The sequence below is a fragment of the Stegostoma tigrinum genome, chromosome 6 (genome assembly GCF_030684315.1).
Source record: "Stegostoma tigrinum isolate sSteTig4 chromosome 6, sSteTig4.hap1, whole genome shotgun sequence".
In the NCBI taxonomy this organism is placed as follows: domain Eukaryota; kingdom Metazoa; phylum Chordata; class Chondrichthyes; order Orectolobiformes; family Stegostomatidae; genus Stegostoma; species Stegostoma tigrinum.
In genome coordinates, this window is record NC_081359.1 from 108,614,910 (window position 1) to 108,640,094 (window position 25,185).

Here is a 25,185-nt window from a genome sequence, read left to right on the forward strand (position 1 = left end):
AAGCACTGAATGTCACCTACAGAAAAATTTGGTGTTCTTTCAGAAATATTTTGATCCAGGTACATGGACAACTAAATGGTGTTAAGATACTACACATCATACTTAAAAAGTCTTTTTTTTCCTGTATAGATATATATATATATATTTTCTTAAAAAAAGACAAACACATTTAAGGGTCAAAAACAACCTTTCTGGAATGAGGAAGAATTTCCATTCGTTTTCCGCGGCACCAATCCCCCCACCCCCAATCTTTACCTACTCATTTTAGGAAAAGGGGAGTCCTGAAAGGGAGGTGAACATCTTTCTTTCCTTTAAGAAAAGAACCCTGAAATGGAACTTTCATCTTCCACATTATGTTGGGCCAAAGGAAATGCAACTGCACGACATAAAAATGAGCGGAAAAGGAACCTACGGTGTTAAGTATCTCAAAAATTGGTCAAATCATGAAACGGGAGAGGAGAGGGGCAGGGGAATAGAGGCCAGAGAGAGGGGAAGAAAAGAAAACAGGAAGTGGGTGCAGGAGAATCTTGGTCTCTGGAGTAGAGAGGGGGAGGGAACAAAACAAGCAAACCAAAAAGACACACAATAACTGGCCAGATGTACAGCTACTATGGAATAAATTATTTGAACTAGTGTAAAAAGAGTTCTTATATTTGTTCATTATTACAAACATATTCTACAAGGTCAGTTACTCCCAAGAGGTCATCTTCTTCTTCCTCCCCTCCATCACCTCCTGCCTCCACTCCCGCTTCAGAGGCCATAGCTTCACAGGCTCCATTCAACGCTGGGCTGGGAGTGGGGTTAGTGTCCTTGGCCATTTGGTTCTTCTCACTGGCTCTGCTGATTACGTTTTCCGGAGCCTGCCCCGCACTCTGTCCATTGGTGGAGGGTAATACCACCAGGCTGCAGTCCAAAGAGCTGGCCTCCTTCCCTACCTCCTCCAGCTCCTCCTCCTCTTCATCACTCATCAGCCGGTACTTCTTGCTGTAATCCCGGGCGGGTCTGCCACGGAACCTGCTGGTCAGCGCTGGCTCGTCTTCATCCTCATCTTCGTCATTGTCCTCCTCCTCATCCTCATCCTCGATCCTGTTCAGGCGTTTCCGTTGTGGTCGTACATCTTCCTGCTCTTCATCTGAACTTCTGCTTCTGGAACTCTCTAGAGAAAACAATTACTTTGCAATTATTTTAAATAAGGTACAAAGTGTGTTTTTCATAAAAGAAGATTTTACTTTGCTGAACAAGTTGACGGACAATTAATTCATAAACAATTTCTAAAAACATGGATTTAATTTAAGAAACATAGAACTTTTCTTTCTTGCCCACCTCTAGTTGCCCAGAAAGCAGTTATGAGACAACCACAGTGTTACGTCTGGAGTCACATACAGACCAAACCAGGTAAGGACTGCAGATTTCCTTCGCTAAAGGATATTACAGAACTAGGCACGGTTTTCCAACAATCAACAATGGTGTCATGGTCATCATTAGAGTCTTAATTCCAGATTTGTTCATTGAACTCAAATTCTACTCTCCAACGGTAGTAGGATTTGAACCAAGGTCCCCAGAACATTACATGGGTCCCCTAGATTTCTGGGTCATGCACAATGGAGATAAGAGCTTCTTCCAATCTGCTCTACTAAAGTACTGACGTGGAGTTGCCGGTGTTGGACTGGGATGGACAAAGTCAGAAGTCACACAACACTGGGTTATAGTCTAGCAGGTTTATTTGAAATCACAAGCTTCCGGGGCAGCGAAGTGAAGCACTTCTCTCTGCTTCACCTGACGAAGGAGCAGTGACGTGAAAGCTCGTGTTTTCAAATAAACCTACTGGCCTATAACCTGGTGTCATGTGGCTTCAAAAAGAAGAAATGGCATCTATTGTTATATGGCATCTATTTCGCACAACCATCCCAACCACGAAATTCCTGAATTAAGGGGAACTATGACCTATATCATAAAGGCTGTAATAGCAGAGCATTCAAATTCAGTAATATGATCAAGCAGAAGCAAGGTGGAGTCAGGAAGGGAAATCTGGCAAATTTATTAGAATTCTTTGAAGGGATAACAAGCAGGATAGATAAAAGGAAACCACTAGATGCACTATATTTGGATTTCCAAAAGGCATTGGGACTTATGTATTAGGATGGATAGAGGACTGGCTAACTAATAAAAGAGAGTTGGCAGAAGATGGGCATCTTCAAGATATCAGTCTATAAGTATGGAGTGCCACACTGGTCAGACTTGGGGCCACTATTAGTTACAATGTATAATAATGACTTAGACGACATTTGTGAATGCAATATCACTAAGTTTACAAATGACAAAAATAGGTGAAAAGCAAGTAGTTAGGATGACACAACACAGGGTAAGCAGCGGTTGAAAATTTTGCAGGTGGAGTATAATGTGGTGAAATGTGAGATTATGCATGATAACAGAAACAATAGAAAAGCTGGATAACATTTTCATAGAGATACTACAGCAAACTACAAATGACGGAGTTGGGAGTCCACATGCATAAACCACAAACCTCGCAAAACTCAGCAGGCAGTAGGAAAGCATGAATATGGGAAGATCTTGCTAAAACTATACAAGTCCATAAGACCATAAGAAATAGGAGTGGAAGTAAGGCCATTCAGCCCATCAAGTCCACTCCGCTATTTAAATCATGGCTGATGGGCATTTCAACTCCACTTCCCTGCACTCTCCCCGTAGCCCTTGATTCTTTGTGAGATCAAGAATTTGTCGATCTCTGCCTTGAAGACATCCAACGTCCCGGCCTCCACTGCGTGGCAATGAATTCCACAAGCCCACCACTCTCTGGCTGAAGAAATGTCGTCTCATTTCAGTATTAAATTTACCCCCTCTAATTTTAAGGCTGTGCCCACGGGTCCTAGTCACCCCGCCTAACGGAAACAACTTCCTAGCGTCCACCCCTTCTAAACCATTCATTATCTTCTAAGTTTCTGTTAGGTCTCCCCTCAACCTTCTAAACTCTAATGAGTACAATCCCAGGATCCTTAGCTGTTCATCACACGTTAAACCTACCATTCTAGGGATCATCCGTGTGAATCTCCGCTGGACACGCTCCAGGGCTAGTATGTCCTTCCTGAGGTGTGAGGCCCAAAATTGGACACAGTATTCTAAAAGGGACCTAACTAGAGCTTTATAAAGCCTCAGAAGCACGTTGCTGCTTTTATATTCCAACCCTCTTGAGATAAACGACAACATTACATTCGCTTTCTTAATCACAGACTCTACCTGCAAGTTAAACTTTAGAGAATCCTGGACCAATACGCCCAGATCCCTTTGTACTTCAGCTTTGCGAATTTTCTCACCGTTTAGAAAATAGTCCATGCCTGTACTCTTTTTTCCAAAGTGCAAAACCTCACATTTACTCACAATGAATTTCATCAGCCATTTCCTGGACCACTCTCCTAAACTGTCTAAATCTTTCTGCAGCTTCCCCACCTCCTCAGTACTACCTGCCTGTCCACCTATCTTCGTATCATCGGTAAACTTCGCCAGAATGCCCCCAGTCCCTTCATCCAGATCATTAATATATAAGGTGAACAGCTGCGGCCCCAACACTGAACGCTGCAGGACACCACTCGTCACTGGTTGCCATTCCGAAAAAGAGCCTTTTATCCCAACTCCTTGCCTTCTGTCAGACAGCCAATCCTCAATCCAAGCCAGTAGCTCACCTCGAACACCATGGGCCCTCACCTTGCTCAGCAGCCTCCTGTGAGGCACCGTATCAAAGGCCTTTTGGAAGTCTAGATAGATAACATCTACTGGGTTTCCCTGGTCTAACATACTTGTTACCTCTTCAAAGAATTCTAACAGGTTTGTCAGGCACGACCTCCCCTTACTAAATCCATGCTGACTTGTTCTAATCTGATCCTCATCCTTGACAATGGATTCTAGAATTTTATCAACAACCGAGGTTAGGCTAATCGGCCTATAATTTTCCATCTCTTGACTTGATCCTTTCTTAAACAAGGGGGTTACAACAGCAATTTTCCAATTGTCTGGGACTTTCCCTGACTCCAGCGACTTTTGAAAGATCATGACCAAGGCCTCCGCTATTTCCCCAGCCACCTCCCTCAGAACTCTAGGATGTAGCCCATCGAGGCTAGGAGATCACTGGTCAAATCACAACAAGAGCAGCTTTGGTCCACTTATTCAGGAAAGGATGTGTTGGCGATGGAGGTAGTTTAAAGTACATTCATTAGACTGACCCTGAATATGAAGGGATTTTCTTATGAAAAGAGGTTGAGTGATTGGGCCTGATCTCATTGCAGTTTAGAAGAATGAAGCGACCTTACTGAAACATAGGATTCTGAGGGGGATTGACAAGGTAGGTGCAGAAAGATGGACTCTCCCACCATGAAAACTAAGGCAAGAGAGCAAAATCTCAGACAAAGAGGTTTCCCATACAAGACAGAAAGAGGAGGAATTTATTCTCTCAGAAGGAGTGAACCTGTGGAATTCTTTCCAGCAGAGGGTTGGTGAGGCTAGGGCATTAAATATGTTCAAGCTTGAGATAGATAGACTTTTAATCATTAAGGTAATAAGAGATTGTAGGGATAAGAATACAAAAATTAGGAGCAGCACTAGGCAATTCATTCCCTCCATCCTGCTACATCATTTCGTATGCTCAAGGTTGATCTCATCTTGGCCTCAACTTTAATTTCCTGCCCATTCTCCATAGCTCTTCAGCCTGCTACTGAATAAAAATCCGTCTATCTCCTCACATTTGCTTAAGTATCATTACATTCTCAGGTAGACACTCAATTTTTTGAGAGGAATAATTTCTCCTCATCTGTTTTAAATCTGCGATCCCATTTCCTAAAACAATGGCCTTTTTGTTCTAGATTGCCCCACATGAGGAAGCATTGTTAATCCCCTTTAGCATCTTATATACCTCAATTAAATCTCCTTTCATTCTTCTAATCTTCAAGGAATGTGGGACGAAAGTTTTAGCAAAGATTTGTAACTTGGGTTCAGGACTTACTGACGATGTTACCTAGAATAGTGATGAAACATCTGAAAAAACACATGCCAGCTCGGCAAGCATGTCAACAACCTCAATGAAGGGCTAAACTGCTCAATTTCTCTTCGTAAGATGAATTCCTCAACTCTGGAATGATGAATCATATCTGGATAACACAAGAAAATGTAGCTGAGGATTACTGGATCTGCCATGATCTCACTGAATGTTGGAGGAGACACATTAGGCTAATTGCCTACTCCCACTCCAACATTTTACAGGCTCCCTCTCAGTCCAAGGGCAATTGGGAATGGGCAACATGTGGTGGCTTTGCCAGTAACACCCACATCCCATGAAATAATAATGAATTCTAGATATACTGGATATATGGTGAGGAAGTGAAAATCATTCAGCCCCTCCACTATTTGAGGAGAGTTAAAATAGTTCAGAGAAGGTTTACCACACTAATAACTGCAATATGTAGGATGTCTTATGAGGAATGTTTGGACGGGCATGCATTGTGTAATCCACTATAGTTTAGAATCGTGAGGAGGCTTGACTTAAACTAATAAAATCCTGAGTGCTCTTAACAGGGTCTATGTGGAAAGGCTGGTTCCTCTTTTGGGTGAATCTAGAATTGTGTAACTAAGTTTGGCTGATTTAATGCAGAGATAACGAGAAAGAGCAGGAATCTATGGAACACTTTTTCATAAGGCAGTGGCGTCCTTGAGGATTTTTAAAGCAATGGAGATAGATTCACGATAAACGGCTGTGGTGGTATGCGCCTACGTGTTTGTGTATGTGTCTGTGCGCGCACGTGCCAACCAATATGGCACTGTAATCTGATCAGCACTGATCTTATTGGATAACAGAACAGACTTAAGAGATCGAGAGGCCCAATCCTACTCCTAATTTACACATTTGTATGGATCTACTTGAATCCCATTGTGCAGTTACCATTGAATATGTTTGCACCACCCTTCACAGCTGGTTTATTGGTAGGTATTAGCTATTTTAGGAGCCATAGGTCAAGTTTGGACATGCCCAGTCTGACTGTTAGCTTTGTGACAATGGACAACTGGAACAAAAAGAAAAGCAGTTCCTTTCCAAGTGAGATTAGTAAAGTCTTGTCACAGAATAAGGGGAGAATTTAAAAACATTCACTGCATGGTATCTGCATATTATGGGTAACAATAAAATCATTTCACTTGATAAAAAGAAATTGTAAAATTTGCTTCACATGCAGTTATACTCTGGGAACTACTGGACTCAGCCAAGATAGCAGAGACACAATACGGTGATATGGTGAGACTTCAGAGGAGCCAAACAATCTGCTTTTGTAACATTAATATTCAACGTAATTCCAGGATTGAACTGAGAAGTGGCAAGTAACATTGACACCACACAAACACCTGGAATTGACCATCTCTAAAATGAGACAATCTAACCACTGCCCTTTGACATTCAATAGCATCACCCTTACTTAATCTCTCACTACTAATATCCTGGGAATTACTACTGGCCAGAAACTGAACTGGACTAGCCACAAAAATACTTGCTTAAGAGCAGGTCAGAGGTTAGGAATCCTGCAGCTAGTAACTCACCTCCTTACTCCCCAAAGCATGCTCACCATCTACAAGACACAAATCAGGGGTGTGATGGAATATTCCCCACTTGCCTGGATAGGTGCAGCTTCAACAACATGCAAGAAACTTGACAGCATCAAGGACAAAGCAGATCACTTGACTGGCACCACATCAAAAAACATCAATCCCTCCATCACCAATGCCAAGTCACCCCAGTGTGCACCATCTACAAGATGCACTGCCAAAATTCACCAAGGCTCCTTAAACAGCATCTTCAAACAAATGACCACCATCATCATGAATAACAAGGGCAGCGATTACACAGTAACTTGACCACCTGCAAGTTCCCCTCCAAGCCACTCGCCATCCTGATTTGGAAATATATTGCCATTCCTTCACTATCGCAGGTTAAAATCCTGAAATTCCCTCCCTAATAGCACTGTGGGTCAACCTGCAGCACATGGACAGCAACGGTTCAAGAAGGCAGCTCACCATCACCTTCTAGAGCAATTAGGGATGGGCTATAAATGCTAGTGCGGGACCTCATTCAATTTTTTTTTAAGAATCAAAATATATTGCATCTACCAGTCCCGCTGTCTGTACTGCTTGTTATCTCCCAAAACAACTGCAATATAATTGCTGGGCATGTTATCCTCCTCGTCAAGTCATGCCAACTCTACTTGATATTTTGTACTTATAAAGGCTCTGCTATTACATCATTCATCATGGACTGTAATATTTTCCTAGTGACCGATAATGAACTCTGTGGTCTCCAGTCGCCACTTTTTCTCTCTTTTTAATGTTGCGTGTTACATCAGCAGTTTCCAATTCTCTGGAAATGTTCTACAATTTAAAGTTTCCTGCAAGATTACAACTAATGCATCCATTCCATAGCTATCACATATCCTACGATGCAACCCATCAGACCCATAGGGCTGATCTGTCTTTAGTTCCATTAACTTCCTTCATACTTTTTTGCTCATGACAGTTATTGCATTTAGCTCCTCTTCCTTTTTTGACCCTTGAATATTTAGAAATTTTTGGAATCGTGTTAAGTGTTTTCACTGTGAAGACTGACAGAATGTAATTACTTCCACACAACCTCATTATCTAAGCGTCTGTGTACACTTTGGCCTCTTACTTTTATACATTTAAGGAACTCTTGCTGTCTACTTTGATATTACTTGATTTTTGGTCATCTTCTGTTTTTTTTAATAAAAGTGTTCCAATCTTCTAGCTTACTACCAACCTCTGCCATATTGTATGTTTTTTCTCTTTCAATTTCAATCTATCTTTAACATCCCTGGTTAACCAAGGTTGTTTTATTCTGCTCACTGGAACATACTTTTTTTGTAGGTCTTGAACTATTTTCTTAAACATCAGCCTCTATTGTTTTCTCTGCTAAGTTCATAGAACAGTACAGCGCAGAACAGGCCCATTGGCCCTCGATGTTGCGCCGACGTGTGAACTAGTCTAAGGCCCCCCCACCCCACACTATCCTATCATTATCCATATGCTTATCCAAGGACTGTTTAAATGCCCCTAATGTGGCTGAGTTAACTACAATGGCAGGCAGGGCGTTCCACGCCCTTACCACTCTCTGAGTAAAGAACCTGCCTCTGACATCTGTCTTAAATCTATCACCCCTCAATTTGTAGCTATGCCCCCTTGTACACGCTGAAGTCATCATCCTCAGAAGACGACTCTCACTGTCCACCCTATGTAATCCTCTGATCATCTTGTATGTCTCTACTAAATCCCCTCTTAGCCGCCTTCTCTCCAATGAGAACAGACCCAAGTCCCTCAGCCTTTCTTCATAGGGCTCCAGACCAGGCAACATCCTGGTAAATCTCCTCTGTACCTTCTCCATTGCTTCCACATCCTTCCTGTAATAGGGCGACCAGAACTGCACGCAATATTCCAAATGGGGCCGCACTAGTGTTTTGTGCAGTTGCAGCATGACAACAGGGCTCCGGAACTCAATCCCTCTACCAATAAAAACGAACACACCGTAAGCCTTCTTAACAGCACTATCACCCTGGGTGGCAACTTTCAGGGATCTATGTACATGGACACCAAGATCCCTCTGCACATCCACACCACCAAGAATCTATCCATTGACCCACTATTCTGCCTTCCTATTATTCTTCCCAAAGTGAATCACTTCACATTTATCTGCATTGAACTCCATTTGCCATCTTTCAGCCCAATTCTGCAGTTTATCCAAGTCTCCCTGCAACCTGCAACATTCTTCCACACTGTCCACCACTCCACCGACTTCACTGTCATCTACAAACTTACTAACCCATCCACCTATGCCGGCATCCAAGTCATTTATAAAAATGACAAACAGCAGTGGTCCCAAAACAGATCCTTGAGGCACACCACTAGTAACCAAACTCCAGGCTGAATATTTTCCATCAACCACCACTCGTTACACCACTTCTTACAGAAAGCCAGTTTCTAATCCAAACTGCTAAATCGCCCTCAATCCCGTGCCTCTGTATTTTCTCCAATAGCCTACCATGTGGAACCTTATCAAAGGCTATACTAAAGTCTGCGTACACCATGTCAACTGCCCTTCCCTCATCCACATGATTGGTCACTCTCTCAAAAAACTCAGTGAGGTTTGTGAGACATGACCTGCTCTTGATGAATCCATGCTGACTATCTCCAATCAAATTGTTGCTTGCTAGATGAGTATAAATCCTATCTCTCATAATCCTTTCCAAAACTTTTCCTACAACAGACGCAAGGCTCACAGGTCTATAATTACCAGGGTCATCCGTACTGCCCTTCTTGAACAAGGGCACAACATTTGCAATCCACCAGTCCTCTGGTACTAAACCTGTAGACAATGACGACTCAAAGATCAAGGACAAAGGCTCTGCCACTTCCTCCCTAGCTTCCCAGAGAATCCTCGGGAAAAATCCCATCTGGCCCAGGAGATTTATCTACCTTCACACCTTCTAGAATTAATAACACCTCCTCCTTACTAACCATAATCCCTTCAATTCTGGTAGCCCGTAACTCAGTCATCTCCTCTACAATATTCTTCTGTTCCTCAGTGAAAACAGATGAGAAATAATCATTTAGCATCTCTCCAATCTCTACAGGGTCCACACACAACTTCCCACTTCTGTCTTTGACTGGTCCTATTTCTACCTTAGTCATCTTCTTTTCCCTCACATACCTATAGAAAGCTTTAGGGTTCTCCTTTATTCTACCTGCTAATGTCTGCTCATGTCACCTCTTTGCTCTTCTTAACTCTCTCTAAATCCTTCCTAGCTAATCTGTAACTCTCCATTGCCTCATCTGAACCATTTCGTTTCAGTGTCACATAAGCCTCCCTCTTCCGCTTAGTCCACTTTCCTAGTCCACTCTAGCTAACTCTGCCCTCATTACTTTGTAATTACTGTTACTTAAGTTTAGCACAGTTGTTTTCAAATAAACCTTCTTGCTAAAACTGAGTGCTAAAATTCAACCATATTATGATCAACTGTTTCCTGCAACCTTTTACCTGAGATTACTTATTAAAGCTGATTCATTACACATTACCAGATCCAAAACAGCTTGATCCCTGGTTGGATCCAAAACATGCTGTTGGATGAATTCAGGACAGTTTTGGTCAATGAATTTTTCCTTACGGTTATCTCTGCCTATTTGATTTTCTCAATCTGAATGAAATGTAAGTTACCCACGATTAAGTAATACATTTGTTAAATGCCCTCATTAAATCCTGATTTATTAAGTGGGCTGGCTGTCCTAAATTGCCCTGTAGTGTTCAGGGGTCTGCAGGCCAGGCAGGTTAACTATGGTAAGTGAGGGGTTAAGTGGATAGGTCAGGGGGTCGAGCCTATCCATGGGCCTACCTGTAGGGATTCTGTGACAGAAAGGTCAAAGCTAATGCTCTGGGGTGTGGTTCAAATTCCACCATGGAATCTGGTAGACTATGAATTTGATTCTAAACCTGGAACTAGAGGCTAGTATTAGTTTCATAGTGCCATTACTATCATTGATTGCTGTCAAAACCGAATTGTTTAGTAATGTCCTTTACGGAAGGAAATCTGCTCTGGGCCCGGTCTCTGAAATGGCCTGGCAAGCCACTCAGTTCAAGAGCATAAGAATGGAGAACAAATGCCTGCAGCACCTGCATTCCTTGCAAGAATAAAGGAAATAATTAACATTGCAAAATAATTAATCCAAATCCACAAATTCTAACAGAGAAGGCAGACAAGTTAGAACTAAGTTGCTTTAATGGCTAGTCGGGCAGCCTTGGAGCTGAGGTAGGGGAATGCACACAGGATGGATATTCCTAGAATAATGTGAGGTTTTTTTTATTGAAAACGCACTGGTTTCGTAATTGAATCAGTACCTTCACAATGCTGAAGAAATGAATTATGAGGCAAATGGAGAATGATTTTCTTACCATCGCTTGCTGTAATGTACAGTCTACGTTTTCGTCCCCTTAGTCTTTCCTTTCTACTTGCGCCGCTTTTCATAGATTTTTCAGATTCAGAATCTTCCCTGTAGTTCACTTTTTTAGCCTGGTTCCGCTTTGATCGCCTCCTCCTCATATCTAATATGTCACTGTAACAACTTGACCCTTCACTCTCTGTAGAAGAGAAGACACTTGTTAATAAACCAAGCACTTTTCAAGCACGTGAACCTCAAGTGAAAGGAGGAAGGCTTTTTACATTATGAGACATAACTCAATAGCTGGTAGTCTTAAAATGAAAATTAATTGTAGATGAACCTGGATTCAAATCTCATGCCTTTTGAATATGTGATCAATTTTAAATTCAAGGAAAAGATTTCTAAAGTAGAATTTTCAAAACTGTTACCCACAATGTGCCATGACATGAACAGAATCATGATTCAGCTTATAGACCGCAGCCATATTGCCAGTTGCTGCCCACTCAATATCAATGCCCCTCGGTGCTTTGGGGTGGCACAGTGGCTCAGTGGTTAACACTGCAGCCTCGCAGCGCCAGGGACCCCGGTTCAATTCCAGCCTCGGGTGACTGTGTGGAGTTTGCACATTCTCTCCGTGTCGGCGTGGGTTTCCTCCGGGTGCTCCGGTTTCCTCCCGCAGTCCAAAGATGTGCAGGCTAGATGGGTTGGCCATGCTAAATTGCCCGAAGTGTTCAGGGGTGTGTGGGTTACAGGGGGATGGGTCTGGATGGGATGCTCGAAGGGTCGGTGTGGACTTGTTGGGCCAAAGGGCCTATTTCCACACTGTAGGGGTTCTATGATTCATAAGCATCGATTATCAGCAAGCAAATTTTAATGTTGAGAAAGATGCACGCGTTAAAACGCATGAGATAGAAGTGATCTCAACAGACAACCAAAGGAATTTTTAAACCTTGGTTTCACACCAGGCTAGAATTCCAAAGAAGTTATTCTACTTGAAATGTTGACTCTGTTTCTCTCTCCAGATCTGCTGAGTTTTGCCAGAAAGTGCATTTTGATTAGAGATGGGCCATGTCTGCTGAGGTTCCAACTAGTGCAAACCACCACTTAGTTTTTTTGGGAGCTTGATCAGATGAAAGAAAGACGACATACTTGTATAATTTCTTTCATGACCGTGGGGCATTCAGTATGATTTTTGGCTAATTATGAACTGTTGAAGTTTTTGCAATGCAGGTAATATAGCAGTCCACTTGTAACCAGCAGGCTTATTAAAACAGTTACTGTTATAATATTTGGATTAGTCAGTTGTCAATGGTTTTTGGCTGAGAGATAATTATTACCTAGAACATCAGGGAAACACCATTTCTCTTCAAAATAATGGCTCTGGGATGGTTTGAAAAAAACTTCCATCTGAGGGGGCACACAGGCCCTCAGTTTAATACCTCCTCCAAAAGATGAACTCGACCACCCTGTCCATTGCCAGGATATTTGGACTGTGTTGGAATCTCATCCTCAGTGGTGTGCAATAATCAGACCCTTTTGAACAAAAAAACTTTACCTGTCCACTCCCATACATCCATAACCCAACTGTGTCGTCCCATTCCTATCTCAAGATTTCAAATGAAATTAGTCACGGTCAAGATGTACCATTTTGACCAAGCTTTCAGTCACCTTTCTATTATCGCCTTATGCAGATTAGTATCAAACTCTGTTTGATGACACTCTTACAAAGTGCTTTGGCATATGCTACTGCATAGCTGTTACATAAATACAACTTGTTGTGAAGCAGTTAATGCCATTCCTCCTATCCAACTCCCTTATCCAGTCTTCTACCAAGCAATGGAACTTAAATTGCAAACATATGAAAGCAGCAGTCATGATAACATGATTCATGCCACTGCAAGTAGAACATTGTCACAATTCAAGACAGTGAACATTAAGTCAGCGTCACTTGCTGTCAACGTTAAGGTAGAAAGACTCAAATTTTCAGAGTGATAGCTTGAAATGTTAAATTTATTCTGATCTTTTAAAAACTCTCTCAAAACACTGCATTGCAACATACAAATTAGACACAAACTAGAAATGCAAACACTGACTGAGTTGTTACAAAGCATTGCAACACTTGAAGGTTCCAGTCTGTAACAAGTTGATTAATATCTCTGCTGGGCTGGAGTCAAAACATCAGTTAGCCTTAAATGCATTGGGATATCTGAAGTTGTGAAAAGCATCCTAGAAAAGCATCACTTGGTAAAATTAGCCTCATGCACACTGGCAGCTGAATATTTCAAATTTAAATTCAGAGCAGTAGGGAACACAATCAGGGTGTAAAATCCTTTTTACCTCCATGTTCTTCTTCATCGTCCTCATCCTCAGAGTATCTCTTGACTTGTCTTCCTCTCAACCGCCAACTCCTCCTCATTGGCTCCACGCATTTCCGGTGCCTCCCTCGCCGAACCTCAAAACCCTCGTCGTCATTTGAGGCAGGGTCTGCCTCACTATCTCTGTCAGAGATCTCAAACTCTTCTTCACTGCTAAATGGGCAAATGATTTTATTTAAAAAGTCATTAACTATGGTTCATCACTGGCTTGCTGTTTCACAGATGTTCTTTTAAGTGCCATTAGCTACAACAAAAGATGTCAAAAAATGTGATTACACAGAAGTTGAATCGGCATGTGGACATAAAGCGTCAGCACTTTCTAGCTACGGTTTATTTTTCAAGCATAATATTTGTTTGGAGACTGGGTAGGTCTCAAGAAAGAAACTGGCCATCTTTTGCTACAAGCTGTATTGAAATGAGAAACTTCTTAGGATTCAAGTGAATTGTGTTTCAGCATCTTATCCCACGTTCTCAGTGCAGGACTCTTGGAGCACAGTGGTAATATCCCTTATTCTGACACAGGAAGTCCAGGTTCAAGCTTCAGAGGTGATTGGATTGATTTGAAAACATCTCCAAATTCTGTGTTCAATAGCCCAAAATAGGTAATCTAACAAAACTACGAGTAATAATGGGAACTGCAGATGCTGGAGAATCCAAGATAATAAAATATGAGGCTGGATGAACACAGCAGGCCCAGCAGCATCTCAGGAGCATAACTATGAGTAGCTCATTTGCCCCTTGAAGCATACTAGCCAATTATAAACTGTTTAATTCATACCTCAACTCCATTAACATCCTTGAATACCCTTACCCAGCTTATCCATCCAAGTCCTAAAAGCACAAATAGCTTGCCCCTTCTGAACAGAGTTCCAGATTTCCACACAATTTCCTGATGTGCCCCCTAAATTGAACTCTTCACTTTTAGGATCATGTCATCATTCTATATTTCCCAACACTTTCCTTATTACAACTCCATGCAATATTTTAAACATATGACAAGTAGTAATAGGTCAATTGACTCCTGGAGCCTACTCCACCATTCAACAAAATCTGATTGTAAAATGAAATCCACATTCTTGCCTAACATGATTAACATTTTGCCTCCTTGCTTACAAGAAGATACTAGTGACTGCCTTAAAAATATTTAGGCTCTGTTTCCATTACCTTTTCAGGCGAGAGCTCCAAACGCTCATGTCCTTTCAAGATTTTTTTCTGCCCCATCTATTACTAACACATGAACCCTGGATTTTAAACAGTGACTGCTGATTCTAGGTTATTTGAAGAAGCAACACCTCCATATCCAATGTGAAACCCCTACGGATCTTATGTTTCAATCGAGTTCTATCTCACTCTTCTAAATGTTCGCAGAAACAAGGGTAGTTGATTCAACCGTTCCTGGGAAGACAATTTCAGTAATTATCCTGGCAAACCTTTTCTGAATTGTGCTTACATCTATCCTTAAACATGGTGACCAATACAACACACAACACTGCAGATGTGGTCTCACCAGTGACCAATATACACTAGAAGTATAATCTCCCTAGATAATAAAATGTGAGGCTGGATGAACACAGCAGGCCAAGCAGCATCTCAGGAGCACAAAAGCACAAAAGTATAATCTCCCTACCTGTGTTTTCAATTCTCCTTGCAACTGATAACAATATGTTAGCTTTCCTAATTACTTATGTACTTGCATAATAATTATTTGAGGTTCATACATTAGGACAAGATCCCCCAGCATTCTAGTGCACTGCATTCTGTCATCATCTAAAGAATGCATTTTTTTTTCCTTCATTCCAAACATACACCTTCACATTTCTAACATTATACTTGCATTGCCACATCTTTGCCCACTCACTTAACCTATCAATTTGTGGTTTGCTTTTGTCCTATTTACACCTTATGAAAACACATCAGATCACACTCCTTCTTACAAACTCAAGGTAATATCCTTACAATGCTCAAGAGGAAATTGCAAGACAAGTGAACCCTTCGTGAGGGAAAGAACATTGATCAGGCTTTGGGAGATTCTTTCTTCTCACATCATGTGCACTTATCACAGGAATGCCTAATGCAAAGAATGGCATATGACATTCACCTCCAGTAATACTCCTTACCTGATGAGCACAAGTAAAGGGAGTATATGCTGAGACAATGTTTCCCAACTGCCCTAGCTAAAGATTCTATAACTAGGATAAGAAGGTGACCATTTACAAGATAGAGCAGAGGACATTTCTTTATAACAAAGTGTGGATCTGGATGAACACAGCAGTTCAAGCAGCATCTTAGGAGCACAAGAGCTGACGTTTCGGGCCTAGACCCTTCATCAGAAAAGGGTCTAGGTCCAAAATGACAGCTTTTGTGCTCCTAAGATGCTGTTTGGCCTGCTGTATTCATCCGGCTCCACACTTTGGTATCGCGGATTCTCCAGCATCTGCAGTTCCCATTATCTCTAGGAGACATTTCTTTGCTCAGAAGGCTGTGTATCGTTTGAATTCTCCACCAAAAGGCATAAAGGATTTATTGCTCTAGGTGTCAAAAAAAACTGATAGATTTTTGGCCATTAAGAGAATTGAGAGATAATGTGAACTGGGTGGAAAAGTAGCGGCAATCATAGAAATTTACACCATGAAAAGAAGTTATTCAGTTCATTGTGCATAGAAGAGCAGCCAGCAGCCACACAGCCTGATCTCACCTTCCAGCACTTAGTCTGTCGCACTGTAGGTTATAGGCACTTCAAGTGATTTTTGAATGTTATGAAGATTTCTGCTTCTCCCACCCTTCTAGGCGATGAATTCCATATCCTCACTTCCCTCTGGATGAAAAAAAACACTAAAGTCCCCTCTAAAAGCTTACGCTTTGCACTAAATCTGTGCTCCTTGGTACCTGGGCCCTCAACACAGGAAGTCACGTATTTCCATCCACATTTTATCGATACCCCTTGGAATTTCACACACATCAACTGAATCTATTACGAACCAGATGAAACAACCCTAGTCTACCCCGCCTTCCTTCGTGACAAAATATTTTCCAAAGCAGGCTACATCCCTTTCAACCTGTAGAAAATGTAAAAGTTCAAACCTGGTCCTATTGAATGACATGACCACATGGCATACTCCTGTTACTTCCTCTCTCCTCACATCAGATCCAGTAGTTGCTAGTTAGCACTGTTTTATTTCTTCTTGATCTCAAAAGTTCACCCTTTGCAAGTGGTATATTTGCTACCTACCAGTGACTGACCTTGTTGAAATTACTTAAGCAGAATTCTGTACCAGATTCAAAACCAATTCACCAAACACTAGAAAATCTATGCTGATTACGCGGAGATGGGTACACATTTAAATGTTGTTCCTTCAAGAGTGAGTGGAATCTGTTACTAACATAGCACAGTAGAATGGTTTTCTGATGAAGGGTCTAGGCCCAAAACATCAGCTTTTGTGCTCCTAAGATGCTGCTTGGCCTGTTGTGTTCATCCAGCTTACACTTTGTTATCTCAGATGCTCCAGCATCTGCAGTTCCTATTATCTCACAGAAGAGAAGGTAGATGTTGTTACAGATGAAATGTGGTTCACACAATTTCCTGGGCTGGTTCCAACCGTCTCCACAGTTGCTGAGGGGCTATCCAAATGAAATGCCCTCTCTTGGACCTGCGTTTCTCATTTCTTTTGCCTCTCCTCAGAGATTATGAGGTTGTGGACAGGTGGGACTAGGAGGAATTGGAGGTGGGCAAGCTCCCCGTCAACTAAGGTCAAATTGGATGAACCAGTGCACTTTGCTTGGCTTGTCGCCCAAAGATTCATCATACTGGAGCAGAGGCAGCCCACTATGCTTGTGTCGTTTCTTTGAGAGAACAATCCACAGATAAAAAAAAACCTCATCCCTCAGTTAATTTTTGTCAATTATTTTAAACATATTTTCTGACTGTTGACCCTCTTGACACTGGAAACAATTTATGTACTGCCCAAAACCAATTATAAGTTTGTATATTATTATTAAATGTTCTCTTTATGCTTTTGCTCTAAAGTTATGTGAACAATGTTTGTAAGGCTGTATTTGTTACACATTCTAAATTGCTGAGACCATGGATGAGCCTTTTGCCACAGTACTGCTGTAATTGACTGTGTTAGCTACCTAAAAAAGTTACTAAGTGTACGCACCAGGGCCTAGTGGTTTCTTTTGAGTTGTCTCCAGAGAAAAGAGAATATATGGATAACATCATGCAAAAACCGTTTGCTTTCCAGACTGTGGTGGTGGTACTTCAATTCATTCTTTCAGCAACATATTTCTATTCCCTGTTCTCTCATGTAATCTCACCCAGTTTCTCTTTAAAAGCATCTGAACTATTTGCGTCAACCACTTCCAGTGGGAGAGTTTTACATTCAAGGGTGTGGAAAACTAAAAAAGAAAGAAATTATCTTCACCTTTCGCTTATCTTGAACTCCTCCTCACTCTCATCATCTTCAAGTGTGCTATCACTGTCAAGATCATTAAGTCTTCGCCTTTTCTTACGTCTGCAGGCAGCTTCACGTATTGGTCGCTTGTTGTCTTTAGACCCTGCGAGTATTGTAGAGATATCTTTCCCTAGGGACTTTCCAGTGATATTTGCCATATCTTTGCCTCGTCCAGCACCTATTGGAATAAAATGCAAAACCAAAAGCACCCAAAGTCAAAAATAACAAATGAATGAAGACTGGCGTTTTCTTTCTTGTGGGGTTTCAATAGATTTTGTTCAACAATCAGCGGAATAAAATTCTAATTACCATTAAGCAATTTGCACTTGTTCAAAATGGAAACATTTCACCCCCTAAAGACCAAAGCCCACAGTTCTACTGGCCATGAAAAAACAGGAGAGATTATAGGATGTCAAACATTCATGGCTAGGTAGACTTAGGTTGGGGTTTGAAGATAACAGGGAAAGAATGGAACAGAAAACAGTACAGCACAGGCCCCTTGGAAGACCGAAGTTGACACAAAATGCCACACACTCTTATGATTCAGGAGATCAGCAAGTTAGGGAAGGATGTGATACTGATAAGAATTTGAATAAATACAGCAGATATAGATTACATGGCTCCTCAAGTCTGCTCCACCATTCAACAGGTGAATGTCTGATATTGATTCCGAAAGCCTACTTTCCTACTCTTCCTGACACGCCTTACTGCCCAAGAAATTAGCAACTACTGTCTTGAATACACTCAATCTCTGAATATCTACAGCTCTTTTGGGTATAGCATGCTAAAGGTCCATCACCCAAGTGAAGAAATTGGTCCTCACCTCAGGATTAGATAGGTGGCCTCTTATTCTGAAATGGACTTAGTGTTCTGAAGTTCCCAGCCAGCAGAACAAATGCCCACCCTCCAGTAATGATACTTTCTTTCAATACAATTAGGATGCATGGGTCAGCTTGAGAAACTCTTCAAACAAAACTCTGCCTCTGGATTTCAGCTCTCAATTGCTAATACAGTAGAGTGGGTGTACCTCACTGGACTCACATGGCCTATTTGAAGACACGTCTTTGGAGAGACAGTGCACTGAGGAAGCAAGAATGTGCTCAGTATCCATTCTTGCTAACTTGTTCTGCCTTATAAATAGAGGTGATCTGGTGTAAAAAAAACCGAGCACCAATTATTCTCATGAAGAGGGTAAGAAGAGGAAAGTCAAAAACACCACTCCAGACAAGAGGTAATGAATAAAGGATGCTGCCGAGAAAAGAATCAAGAGGTGAAAAGACTGACGTGTGACAATGACCTTTGCCCTCTGCTTCCTGTATGTCTTCATGTATTGCTTCATCAATTGCATCATCAAACTCATCAAACCTGAAAAGCAAAAACAAACTGTATTTAGTTTTATATATGGACCATTTGTGAAGCTCTAGCTACAAAAAGGATTCAGGCTGAAACACAGAATATCTGTGCAAGACAAGTTCCCTCCATTGGCAGAAAAGGATCCATATTTAAACACTAAGTCTTATCATGGAGCAAAGTGACTTTGTTCAGCAGTTCAGAGCAAACAGTACGTAAACTGTCAGTAGACACAGCAGCCTTAACATTGCTGCACTATAATTTATCATCCTAACTGGTATAATTCACCAATTGTGCCTTCATAGACCAAACCACCCATGACAGTACTAATTAGTGGTATGAGCCAGAGGATGAGATCTCCACGAATTTGATTACCGTGACTGAAAAAGGGCAAAGGGTTTCTCACAGTCCAATACAGCAAAGAAGGTCCCTTGATGCCTTCTTTCTCAAGTTTGTCCCTTGTGTACCCATGGTCTGAACTGGGATTTAGATGCATTTCCTCACCTGTTTTCTCAGCTAGCTTGACAATATGGAATCTAAAAACTGAAAGTGATGGAGAAACTCAGGAGGTCTGGCAGCATCTGTGGGATGAAAGCAGAATTAACAGTTGGAGTCTATGACTCCTCATCAGAACTGACTCAAACTGACCTGAAACATTAACTCTACTTTCTTCTCACAAATGCTGCTAGACCTGTTGTGTTTCTCCAGCAATTTCTGCTTTTGTTTCAGATCTCTAGCATCCACAGTTCTTTGCTTTATTTTAGTGTAGAACGTAACATGAACATATTAATTAAACGTGGGGGTAGGTCACTTGCCCAATTAAATCTGCTCTGCCATGCAATAAGATCATGACTATAACCTCGACTTCATGCTCCTGCCTATCCCAAATAATTTTTCACCTGCTTGCTAATGATTAGATTCCCTACAGTGTGGAATCAGGCCCTTTGACCCAACAAGTCCACACTGCCCCTTGAAGCATCCCACCTAGACCCATTCCCCTCTAACCCACACACCCCTGCACACTAAAGGCAATTTAGTATGGTCATTCCATCTAGCCTGCCCATCTTTGGACTGTGGGTGGAAACTAGAGCACCCAGAGGAAACCCACGCAGATACGGGGAGAATGTGCAAACTCCACACAGACAATCGCCAGAGGCTGGAATCGAACCTGGGTCCCTGGTGCTGAGGCTGCAGTGCCAACCACTGAGCCACCGTGCCGCCCTATCAAATCCTATCTACCTCTGCCTTACAAATATTCACAGTCTGCGCCTCCCTTTAACTGTCTTTTCAGAAAAAAGGCCCCAAAGACTTGCAACTCTTAGTGACAAAGTTCTCTCCTCTCTCAATCTTAAAGAAGCAATACACTAGTTTTAAACAGTGATCCCCTAGCTCAGGACTCTGCCAGAAAAATAAACATCTTTTCCATAGCCACCCTATCAAGACCCTTCAGTTAGCTCTTATTTTTCTAATACAGGATAACAACTGGCTTTGCTTGATAAGGCAAGGAAAGACAATGGGTGAAAATCCCCTCTCGCAGGGCATCTTTCCTTCTTCTTTCATAGGACACAGGCATTACTGGCAAGGCCAGCATGTGCTGCTCATGCCTGATTGCTCTTGAATGAAGCCTAATATGAGCAATGGAGAAAACATTAGATAGAATCTACTATAGAAGATGTGATCACCCAATATTTAGAAAGTATTAACAGGACTGGGCTTATGAAAGATAAATTGTGCTTAACAAATCTATTGGAGTTTTGAGAGGATGTAACTAGTAGAATAGTGAAGTGAGAACCAGTGGATGTGGTATATTTGAGTTTTCAGTAGGCTTTTGATTATATCTCTCAAAACAGGTTAGTGGGTAAAGTTGAAGCACAAGGGATGAGTTTAATATATTGGCAAGGATTAAGAATTGGTTAACAAATTGAAAACAGAAAGGAGATCAAATGGAAGATAAAGTGTGGAGCTGGATGAGCACAGCAGGCCAAGCAGCATCTCAGGAGCACAAAAGTTGACATTTCGGGCCTAGGCCTGCTGTGTTCATCCAGCTCCACACTTTGTTATCTTGAATTCTCCAGCATCTGCAGTTCCCATTATCACTCAGGAGATCAAATGGGTCTTTTTCCAAAATTCAGCCAGTGACTAGTGAGGTACCACTAGTATCAGTGCTTGGACTCCAGCTATTCACCATGTGTATATAAATTACCTGGATGAGGGAGCCCATTACAGCATTTCAATGCTTGCTGACAACAGAAAATCGGATAGGGTTGAGAGTTACGAAGAAGATGCCATTATCACTATGGAATCATCTGCCCATGGCAGAACATTTCCAACTGTGGCCATTAAGGAAACTTGAAAGCCCTACAAAAAGCCGTCAATCCTTGCAAGACAGCTACTTGACTCAACAGCAGCAGTAGCATTTCCTTCTTAGATTCAAAGCCTTTTCCAGGCTTCAGCACACAACCCACGTTCTAGGGAAGTTGAGAGAAACTGCTGGAAGCATCATTTTTCATAAATATGGATTTGTATTGATACAATGCCTCTCATGACCACAAACTATCTCAGAGCACATTACAACCAATGAATTAGATAAATTAGGCTTCCACTTTCTGGAACTTAGGAGGTTCTGGGGGGGTTGGGGGGTGGGGAGATTAGATTAAAGCCTTCCATATATTAATAGAAGGAGAGAAGGTACGCAAACAGAAACTATTTCTACTGGTTGGGGATTCTAGAACTAGAGGACAGTGTTTAAAAATTAGGCCAGATCACTCAGGAGAGATGTTAGGAAACATTTCTACACACAAAGGGTGGCAGAGTTTGGAACACTCTCGCATAAATGATATTTGGTGCTAGATCAGTTGGTACTCTCAAATCTGAGATATTAAAGGGTATGGGCCTAAGGCAGTTATATAGAGTAAGGCCACAGATCAACTATGCTGTAAATGAATGGTGGAATAGGGTGGAGAATGGCCTGCTCCTGTTCATATTTTCTTATGAAGTATACTTTTGATGCTTTGGCATTGTTGAAATGCAGGAAACTTGGCAGCCAACTCACAGAAAGAAGTTCCCTGAAATCAGAGTGACAATGACCAATAATCAGGTTTTGCAATTTTTGTGGAGGGATGAACATTAACCAAGCTATTCAAATAATACTCTCTGCCCTTCTCCGAAATTTTTTAAAACACCTGAAGGGTAGACATCTCCACTGAAATATGGCACCTCCATCAGTACAGTGCTCCCTCAATGCTGAGATGAGAACTCAGTCTTGATTCTGTGTGCTCAAGTGAGACTGGAGTATGGAGCAAAAGATCCCACGGCACTAAAGGATTTGCAGAGTACTCGAGCCGTCCTGACAAACAATGATCCCTTAACCAGTGCTATAAAAACTCATGAGCTGGTCTCGTATCTTAATTACCGTTTGTGGAAAGCCTGCTGCGCTCACTTTAGCTGACATATTTGCTTAAAATTATGTCTACACTCCAATCACAACTGAGTCCACAAACCCAGATTTCAGCAAATGATAATGAAGTGTGAAGCTGGATGAACACAGCAGGCCAAGCAGCATCTCAGGAGCACAAAAGCTGACGTTTCGGGCCTAGACCCTTCATCAGCAAGGGAGATGGGGAGGGGGTTCTGGAATAAATAGGGAGGGGGGGAGGCAGACCGAAGATGGAGAGAAAAGAAGATAGGTGGAGAGGAGAGTATAGGTGGGGAGGTAGGGAGGGGATAGGTCTATCCAGGGAAGACGGACAGGTCAAGGCGGAGGGGTGAGGTTAGTAGGTAGGAAATGGAGGTGCGGCTTGGGGTGGGAGGAAGGGATAGGTGAGAGGAAGAACAGGTTACGGAGGCAGAGACAGGCTGGGCTGGTTTTGGGATGCAGTGGGGGGAGGGGACGAACTGGGCTGGTTTTGGGCTGCGGTAGAGGCAGGGGAGATTTTGAAGCTGGTGAAGTCCACATTGATACCATTGGGCTGCAGGGTTCTCAAGCGGAATATGAGTTGCTGTTCCTGCAACCTTCGGGTGGCATCACTGTGGCACTGCAGGAGGCCCATGATGGACATGTCATCTAAAGAATGGGAGGGGCAAGTTGAAATGGTTCGCGACTGGGAGGTGCAGTTGTTTATCGCGAACTGAGCGGAGGTGTTCTGCAAAGCGGTCCCCAAGCCTCCGCTTGGTTTCCCCAATGTAGAGGAAGCCACCCCGGGTACAATGGATGCAGTATACCACATTGGCAGATGTGCAGGTGAACCTCTCCTTAATATGGTAAGTCATCTTTGGGGCCTGGAATGGGGTGAGGGAGGAGGCGTGGGGGCAAGTGTAGCACTTCCTGCGGTTGCAGGGGAAGGTGCCGGGTGTGGTGGGGTTGGAGGACAGTGTGGAGCAAACAAGGGAGTCACGGAGAGAGTGGTCTCTCCTGACAGCAAATGATGCCTTGCCTCACATTAATTAAACAATGTTCAATTACGCCTCTAAATAATGGGCACACCTTCCCTCCCAAAGCCAAAATGGAAACTTTTTTTGATGAGAACTTTTCAGCCTGACATAGGAGGACCTTATGTAATTAGAAATCTACCCAAAACTGAAAAAGTCTAGTATGTTTCTATTTTCCTGGGAATGTGTTCGCTCTGTGCTTTTATACCACAAATCAGCCCAAATAGCAAAACCTTGTCAGTTGTAAAATTCGTTGACTGAAGACATGATTAAGAGGCATTTTCAAGAGACTTTTAAGCAGGGTTAGGTTGGAATAAGTTGCAAATACAGAGCTTTAGGAAATGATAAAGCTTGGTCATAAAGGGGTGACACAAGTTGCTGTGGAGTGAGTAGGGTGGGGAAGCACTGTCTGATAACCTCAGCGTGCAGGCTGGGAGACATGATAGAAGTTAGTGGGAAGATGACAAGGAAAAATTAATCAGTGGAGGATTTGGGTGATTAATGCACAGTTACTGGTCAAACTATTCATCAAGAATGTATACTCTCTGGTCCTACCCAAGCCAACTAGAATTAAGGAGTCGGGAGCTCGGACATGAAATTTCAGGCAGCAGTCAATTTTCAACTGGAAAGGCTGCTAACTTGCTCATTTAGGGCGGAGGGCTAGGATTACCCCAATCTTTATCTCCTAGAACCATACTATAAAGTATGCTTACCTACTGAGTGGAAGGGCGAGCTAGATGCATAACTGGAATGTTCTCTTTTAAACTCTACACAGCAAATGGCATTAAGACAATAAAACAAATAACACAATAAATCAAAGCTTTACCTGTAATTAATAGATCTCCGTGTCCTACCCGACCGCCTTTCCAAGGATTTGTAATCTTTTACTTCTTGTTCTTCAGTTACTGAATCCTGACAGAAAAAAAGGTATATTACAACAGTGGCAAATTTTATACTGGGTGACAAAAAAAATCACGACTAGCATGGAAATCCACATAAGCAATTTACTAATAAATCTATAAACAGTTGCAAATACATAGCAGGTCAGGCAAGATCTATGCCCTTTTATCAAAACTAGAAAACGATTAAAGACATAATGGGTGTCATGTAAGTATGGAGACAGGGAAAGCGGGAGGAAGGAAAGATAGATCAAAAGGAGTTAGTGATGGGCAGAGTACTCACATAAAACCTGCTTCTACTTTTCTGCCCCTGGTTTTAAGTGCCACAGAAACTCCACTTCACTCTATGTGAATGGTGTCCAGCCTCTCTCGTTTTTCGATTTTACTTCAGTTTTCCAGTATTGCGATGTTTTGCTTTTGTGATCAGAGACACATCTCTTCCCACATTTTCTAACATGAGAGCAGTGTTACACTGCATTTGTCTAATTCATGTTCCTCTCAGTACAGAACAATAGGATAATAAATCAGCAACAATGCTTTGGCCTTTTGTTTCACCAGCCCACACCCAATTCATTTTTCTGCTCTTCCCTTGTGTTAGTCTTGACGGTGAACACCATCAAGCTAATTGGCTTCACAGCCAAGCTGGATTTGTCCTCACTGTAGCTGCACACAATTTCCGCAGGAGACAACTCC

The 25,185-nt window shown here is 42.1% G+C and overlaps 1 protein-coding gene across 2 annotated transcripts in view; it reads right to left on the bottom strand.

Annotated features, from left to right (window-relative positions):
• Positions 1-616: 616 nt before the first annotated feature.
• The window catches only part of rsf1a (remodeling and spacing factor 1a), a 112,812-nt gene continuing 88,243 nt past the window's right edge, over positions 617-25,185 (bottom strand). For both annotated transcript variants that reach the window (XM_048532437.2, XM_059646841.1), the window contains 6 exons: positions 24,420-24,505; positions 19,113-19,180; positions 17,786-17,993; positions 13,327-13,517; positions 11,003-11,188; positions 617-1,156 (listed from right to left, as the gene is read on the bottom strand). In XM_048532437.2, the coding sequence (XP_048388394.2) occupies positions 648-1,156; positions 11,003-11,188; positions 13,327-13,517; positions 17,786-17,993; positions 19,113-19,180; positions 24,420-24,505 (1,248 nt within the window). In that variant the 3' untranslated portion in view covers positions 617-647. The remainder of the gene's footprint in view (positions 1,157-11,002; positions 11,189-13,326; positions 13,518-17,785; positions 17,994-19,112; positions 19,181-24,419; positions 24,506-25,185) is intronic.